The sequence below is a fragment of the Austrofundulus limnaeus genome, unplaced genomic scaffold (assembly GCF_001266775.1).
Source record: "Austrofundulus limnaeus strain Quisiro unplaced genomic scaffold, Austrofundulus_limnaeus-1.0 Scaffold696, whole genome shotgun sequence".
Taxonomy (NCBI): domain Eukaryota; kingdom Metazoa; phylum Chordata; class Actinopteri; order Cyprinodontiformes; family Rivulidae; genus Austrofundulus; species Austrofundulus limnaeus.
Window position 1 is genome coordinate 60,388 of NW_013953098.1, and position 7,907 is coordinate 68,294.

General features: G+C 38.1%; 1 protein-coding gene across 2 annotated transcripts in view; it reads right to left on the reverse strand.

Annotated features, from left to right (window-relative positions):
• Window positions 1-7,907, reverse strand: part of ift80 (intraflagellar transport 80 homolog (Chlamydomonas)) — a 22,576-nt gene that overhangs the window by 12,446 nt on the left and 2,223 nt on the right. The window contains exons 4-9 of one of the 2 annotated variants that reach the window (XM_014027899.1): window positions 6,976-7,086; window positions 6,800-6,868; window positions 5,219-5,328; window positions 3,582-3,671; window positions 2,169-2,225; window positions 1,300-1,437 (exon numbers count right to left, since the gene is read on the reverse strand). In XM_014027899.1, the coding sequence (XP_013883353.1) occupies window positions 1,300-1,437; window positions 2,169-2,225; window positions 3,582-3,671; window positions 5,219-5,328; window positions 6,800-6,868; window positions 6,976-7,086 (575 nt within the window). The remainder of the gene's footprint in view (window positions 1-1,299; window positions 1,438-2,168; window positions 2,226-3,581; window positions 3,672-5,218; window positions 5,329-6,799; window positions 6,869-6,975; window positions 7,087-7,907) is intronic. The other variant, XM_014027900.1, reaches the window with a different exon arrangement.

Consider the following 7,907-nt stretch of genomic DNA (forward strand, 5'->3'; position numbering starts at 1 on the left):
ACACACACACACACACACACACACACACACACACACACACACACACACACACACACACACACAAAGGACATTTGATCCTTATTAAATCAAAATGGAGCATGAAATGCCTGGTGATCAGGGCACAAAACTCCAGCCTTGTTTGATTGTTCTGATTACGACAATCTGATGCAGCAACACACAAACATCTCCACGTTAACTCAAAGAAGCACTAAGCGTCCCGCGAGGGAAAACTGCTAATATTGTTCCTGGCCAAATGTTCAGCAATAATAAAACAACAATTACCATTCATCATTCTCTCATTTCCCCCATCATTACTGCAGTTACCATCAGCACCAGGTAACAAGAAAATGTGGTGTGCGGCTTAATGTGATTTACAGAGATGAATGATGTATAGAACACATGAGGCCTGTAATGAGCCACACAATATAAACCATACTGCACTGGAAAAGCCGTGTGCACGCACCACAGATATGGTTCGTTCCAAGGAGTGAAAAAAAAAAGAAGACACGACTGACCAGAAAGCATAAAAGTTATATTTGTACATGATAATAAACAGAAACAAAAAATAAAAATATACAAAACAGAAGCTTAAAAATAAGCGGAAAGTACATGGCTGCAGTGGCGTGCAGTTGTTCAGCTTCTGCCAACAACTGTCAACAACAGCTGCTCGTGGCGCTGTCACATCTTAAAGATGTTTAAATGTTTAGGTAGGGCCTGATTATACTTCACTGCAGACGCAGATGTATTTACTACAGCTCCTGCTCAGATGAATTGCTTCACATGTTGCATAAATGTACAGAATCAGCGGAAAAAAAGGTGTATTTTTGCACATGCACAGAATACAGTGACCCTCATTGTTGTGGACTTTGGGCTTGAACTTTGCAGACTGTTAACAAGCACAAAAAGAGCCTTATGGTGTAAAATAAGCACATTATCTAGTAAAGTGTCCTGGGAGTATGTTTTGTTATATCAATAAAACTAAACTGAAATGGTTATATCATTTTCAAGCCTGAACGTTTCTGTAAACTTAATGCCAAAGTATGCAGCAGCTCCAACACCTCTCAGTATATTTTTCTGCTCATTGTTGCCATTACCTTGTAAAGCGACAATTTTATGCAGCAACATCCACACAAAAAGCAGCCACAAAATTCTACGAGACTGCATAGAAAAATCTGAYTGGCCGAGTAGTTTCCAACAGTCACAGCCCAATGAGATACTACCTCAATTCATCCGTATTTTGAGAGGGTTCAACACTAAATAAAAGAAAGACATTAATAAAGGCTTAAAGGCTACACTTACTCCAGTCTTGTCACAGAGCCGCAGGGTGTTGAAGGAGCCCACGGCGAACACCTCCCCATCTGGAGCCCAGGACAAGGAGGTAACAGGGTAGTCATGAGACGCAGACGAGTGAAGAAGACGTCCAAAGCTGTCCCAGACCTTGTTGAGGGAGGATGTAGTTTAAATTCAACAACCTTGAAGACATCCAAGAGCATTTCCTAAAAGGTTTACATGCCATAAACAGAGTAGATCCACGTCATATTTTACTCGTTTAAGCTTAGGCAACTTTAATATTACCCAAAAAGGTTTTCCACAACTTGGTAGATTTAATATTTAAAACGGTTCTAAGTAGAGTAGATTTTGTTTTTATGAATAAAATAAATTGAATTAAAAAATTAAACCTCTCTCAGCACACAGATACCAGGACAACAGAGCTCACTTGTGCAAATAAATGAGAGAACTAAACATTTGCTAATAACCTAAAACAAATAAGTTGAGTTATTCATTTTAATGCCTTTCTTTTTTGAAACAACAAGATGGCTAGAATTTATTCGACAAGAAATGTTCACTGTCATAGATAAACAAAGACTAGACTGTGAAGAAAACATCACATTTGTTTAGAATTAAGGAATTTCCCAAAATGTCACATTTCTTCAAGAAATTAAAAAGAACTTCAGTGTGGCTCTTTACGAACATGATCAGACCTGGCTTCCAACAGTTCAGATGGACAATGTTGATTACAGGTGAGACACATCCATCATCATTAGAACATGTAAAGATTTGATTTCTAAGGCCGTAGTCACAGGTGTTCAGAGACACTTGTTGCCACATTCATACAGCAGTGGAAACATGAATGTGCCCCGGGCTGCAGTTAGGGACCACCCACTCACTTCACAAAACTCAGCGGCAAATAGTTTCCGTGAGGATGTTTTCTCTTTCGCTGGTTTCTGGAAACAAAAAAATACAATCCACAAAAAGCAAAATCCAAACACGTGGGGCGAACAATTTACAGAAACCTTCCAGCTTGTCTTTTTGTGTAAATTTCAAGGAATGAGTGCAGCGACAAGCTCTGGAGCTGTGGAGTAGTTGTTCAGATTTTTAAAAAATGGTTTTGTCATGAGCAAAAGCTGCAGTGTGTTGTATTCGACTCAGCAGATTTGCACTGCAGCATCACAAATCAATGATTTAAAGCACCTTTGACCACTCGAACGTGAGTGAGGCAAATTTGAAGTGTGCTAAATGTGTCAATAAATCTGTGTTTGCTGCACAACTGAGTGTTCACATGAGTTTGACTATAATTTGGCATGTGAACACATCCGAACACAATGTCTGAGCACTTCAGAGTTGTCCATTTGTGATTTGATTACCAAGAACATATAAATACCAGGTCTGACGTGTCTTATTTAGTCTGTGAAAGACAGCAGCAACTGCTTCCCTTACAATAGTTTCCCTGGGTGAGAGGGAAGACTTTATTCTGATCAGGAACTCCTCCACCTGAGGCAGAACCTCKCTCCCATTCTGGGGAAGGAGAGTCCATCTTTTTTCAACTGAGGACCAAACATCCAAACATGTAGATGTCATCTTTTTATCAAGCATAAAAATATATAAATTTGTGTTTTATTTATGTAAAACAAGCCATACTAACTAGGGTTTCAAGATGATTAAAATGCATCCATAATGGTCCTCCTGGCCTGGGGCGGGGCCTTCATGGTTGGAGTTTGCATGTTTGCATCCTGTGCGCATATGAGTTTTCTCTGAGTACTCTGGTTTCCTTCCACAAACCAAAATCATGCATGTTAGGTTAACTCTAAATCGTCCTTATAGGTGTACGTGAGAGTGGGAATGGTTATCTCTACGGGTCCCTGTGATGGACTTGTGACCTGTTCACTGTGTCCCCAGTCTCTCGCACAGTGACTGCTGGAGACAAACATCAGCTGCCCGCGATTTGAAAAGGAAAAGTGATTAAAGAAAATACTTGGATGGATGAATACTTGCATTGAAGCCCTCTGAATTGTATCAAATATTGAATTGCCTAAACATTTCCACCTCTATTGGTTGTGTCACACTTTGAGTGTTGTTTGCTTTGCATCGTAGCATTGATCCTCTTTAAGGAGGTGTTTTATATGACAAAGCTTTTAAACTGTTGATCTTTGTATGTTTTATACCACAGTTGTGTGTTTGCATGTGACATGTTTAAAAACCTTTTTAAAAATAGCTTCAATTTTTTTTCCAAACTCCAGAACTCTGCTCATCAAATTATTATTATTTTTTAAAAAGGCCATTGTATATTCAGAAGTACTAACCTTATATTTACAGTCTTCTCCACCTGACAAGATGAGGTCATTGACTGAATTCCAGTCCACCTTTAGAACAAGTCCATCGTGAGCTTTCCACTGCCAAGACAGGTGAACATGCTGAATTTTAGTTTTATAATATAATAACATTTTTACTGTTATTGAAGAAAAAATTGTTTTAATCAGAAGTCATTGTAAATAACTGGGATAAAGACAAGAGAAACTGGCATTTATTATGAAACTTGATTTCAGCCAAAGAAATTTGACCAAAATCTTAAAACTCTGATAGAAAAGGCAGTGGGCGATATGCATTCCTTTAAGGAATGCTAGGTCTTAAATTATAAACTGACTTTTCATTGTTTTAAACCATATTTGGTTCCTCTATGTGAATAATTAAACCTGCAAAGCTGTAGTTCTGTTTGGGTATGAGAGATAATGTTTTTAGGGGTTTCCTGCCAATGGTGATGGTGACTTCCATCATTTGGTTGGTCTCCAAGGGGGTGTGAGGGAAAGGGAAAAGTGATAAAGTTGCATTTTTGAGTAAGTGTGTGTGTGCGCGCACGAGTGCTTGTACTAGTGTGTCTGGTAATGGTTGAGAGAAAGCAAAGCTCACATTAAACCCTCCCCTGTTTATCCAAGGTCCCAGGTGCTGTTCAGCTTCGAGAGGAATAATAAACAAATGTATACATGAACAAGAAAAATCCTCACCGGTGTAGAAGGTCATCTACAGAGTAATATGTTTGTACTGAGTGTGCATAGTCATTAATTTACTGATCCATCAGGGAGGCTGAAACTTTGCCACAGTAAAGAATGATSTCTATTTATTTTCTGGCTGCAGAGAGTAAAAGACGGACAGAAAAGGCAACAGCTCCACTCAAGTTCCTGCAAATCCATTATTGGATGAATGCACTGGATCCCACAGCTGAATGTTGGCTTTCACATGTGGCACACAGCAAAATAATAGCTGCCTTCTAAGCAATAAAGCTAAATAATAACCTGCAGCATAACATCACAGCTCGGACTGGAAGTTCAGATACTCGGTGGATAAAACAACAACAAACTAAGTTGTTTCATTTAAAATTACCGCACAAGTCGCAGCTTTTAAGATAAGATAAGATAAGATAAGATAAGATAAGATAAGATAAGATAAGATAAGATAAGACTTTATTGATCCCACAGTGGGGAAATTTGCACATTACAGCAGCTCAAAGCTTTTATGAAACTGCTAATATATTCACTGGTTCTTGGTAATTTCCACATTGAACGGACACATTTGGTAATCATCAACAACAATCTGGCAGAGTTCAAGTTGAATATTCGACTGCTCTTCTTGGCTAAATTTGAATCCGTTAGTTTGCTAGCCAAGCCCAACTTAAGTAAATTTCACTTTTCAAGAGAATAGAAGATAGCCCTTTGTAAAAAGGCCACTTTGAAAGCTTCTTTGTGGTGTTTTTATCCATTACACAGCCAGTTTTATATGTTTGTGGTCCATTTCTCTCTCCATTACTCCCTTTATGTTTAAGAGATCTGAGGAGAAGTCCTCCATTTTTTTAAATTAACTGGAAGTTAAGGTTGTAGCTCAGTGGGCTAGACTAAATGGTAACTCAAAAGGGTGAGAAATGTGTGAGAAAAAGGCAAATTTGAACCTGTATGACTTTAGCACTGGGTTGCAGGGGTTTGATGATAAGCTGCCGTCCTGATGTGTAGAGTATTCTGTCCGAATCTGGACTCCAGACTACAGAATATACAGGAGACCCTGAAAGAAAAGCAGAAAAAGACCAAAAACAGAATCTGATTTTAGCAAGACAAACTGTYTTTTCTGTGAAAATGGTGTAAATGTTGAGTGCTGGAAGACTTCACTGAAATAGATGAAATTTTAATTGTAAGGTTAAAAGAAAAAAAAAAAACAGAATACTAGCTAATAACCAAGTTGGTAGTAGAAAAAATCTAGTTAAAAGCCTCAAAAGGGCAACAACAAGTAGAAAAGGTTAGCTTAAAAGCAAAAAGTATCAAAATGGTAGCTAAAAGCCAAGAGTAACAAATCAGTAGCTAAAAGCAGAAGCATCGTCAATAGTGGGGTGGGTAGGAGCGATGGGCACCCCAAAAAAGTTGGTGTTGAAATGTGGTTTCACACATGTGAAGAGAAGGGCGTGCTGACATTTAACCTCACTCCAGGTGCATGTGGTTTCTCACAAATGTCAACTGGTCACGTGATCTAAATCAGACGACGGCAACGAGAGGAGTCGAGACAAGTTCCTCTTCCCTTCATCTCGCTCCATTCCAAACCTCTTCCTCGACTCAAAATGGGTCACAGCACCTGAAACAGTGAGCTCCTGCAGCAGGGGGCATGTGTGTTTACGGCTGAGAAGCAACACCTGCAGTGATCCGCGTGCCATGTGGTGACTGCTGTGCGCCTAAAAAGCAATGCTGTCAGGTGTCCTATAAATCTGCCAGTCTTTTGAAGATCCCAAATTCTAGAAAACTTACACGGATTATTTACAGCATGTTTGAATAATACATTATATTGTATATAAGATGGTCGGCCAGTTTTTCACAGCTCCATTTATAGTGAACTAACCATATTCCAAAGAGAACATTTTCCACCTTTTTCCTTCATCTTTRGAGTTTGTCTCAGAACTGAGAAAGAATATGATCAAACACAATGAATCAATTAAAAAGTAAGTCATCTTTAATGGGAAATGCTGAAGAGAGAGGCACGACATTAGAAATATTTTTGTCAGCTTTTAATTAAGCGTTTTAATAAAACTACCTCGTAAAACGTTAAAACTTAATGGCACTTTTATTAAAGACAATCTCTAGAACTGGAATGCGCTCTCAGCTTTTCTTTCACTAACCACAAATACAACCTAACAGATCCAACACTCACCATTTGCGTACAATTACATTTGCCACACAGTGAAGGAAAGAGGGTTTCCTTCTCATTTTTCTCTTTGCATCCATTTACAGATGGTTCAGGGTGTAAAAATTAAGACACAGCTGTAATAAGAGAACACTCAAATCCACCTGTAGCTAACTGAATATCAGTTGTATTTACAGGACAAAAAAACTTTAAATGCACCCCTCCCCCAGCAACATTACATTTTTAAGTTTCACCACCTAAGAACTAGGAACTGAAGTTGCAAGAATTGCTAGTTTTACATCCGCACTATAATAATCCATTTGTTATCTTGCTTTGATAAAATATAGTTATATGTTTTTAGCCTTACCCTGGCTAGCTAACGTTGAGCGCAGCATCCCACTTTTTGACCAGATCTTGATCTGTCCATCTTCTCCAGCTGGGTAATCACAGAAAATAAAAAATGACATTAAAGGAAAATTACATCTAACTTATCATTTTATTTAAAAAAGCAAATGGTTCCATTGGTTTCAGTGTCATATTTACCTGTGATAAGAGCAGTTCCATCATAATTCCACCTCCCAGCCAGAACAGCACCCTTGTGTGCATCGACACTCTTTTCGATGCGTCCCATCTTGGAGACCAGGTGAAACTTCCCTTTATTAAAAATAAATATATAAACAAACACAACATACAGTTCAACTTTTGAGAATTTATAGCACAGGCCTCAACCTCAAGTCTTCAATCAAAAATAGACTATGATGTAATTCACTGGGTTTCTTAAGCCATGCTTTTTAACTCAGCTTGACTGCATATTTATATGTGTGTGCGATTACAACAGCTTTTTAGATCAATAGCTTTTTATGATCAGATCATACAGAAAAATGTTCGCCAAACTTAAAAATAAATATTATGAATAGTAGAAATAAAAGCCTAATAACCATCCCTCCCATTACACACAATTTGCAGCTTAGCTAAGTGTGTGAAATGGGATTAGCTAAGTTTTTCCAATCAGTTAAAACACAAACCCAATGCATGAAGTTGATGATTAAAACTAAAGAGTTTCTGTTACTGAAACTAATTTTCAATTTTCCAGACCTTGAAGGAGTGATCAGGCATGGAGGTGGGTAATGAAGATGCCTTCCCAACATATACTTTGCGGCAGTGTGTATTAAAAATTCTGAATGTTCTGTGTAATTTCTGGCGACCTGTAATTGCAATTCAGCTTGCTGCTGCGCTCTCATTTCTAAATTTGGACATCCCAACAAAAGTGTATGTTACAGATCCAGCAGGTAGCATAACAGTCATGTGCAACTAAATTAAGTTACTTCTACAAGAAACAGCTTCGGGTTTAGTGCATTTTATACAATTTAAATTAACCTAAACAAATACAATTGCAGTATCAGGTAAACTGTCCAAAATGCAGGAAGTGATGATTTGTTTGCATCTCATCTGAGAAATCTTTTAAACTATATATA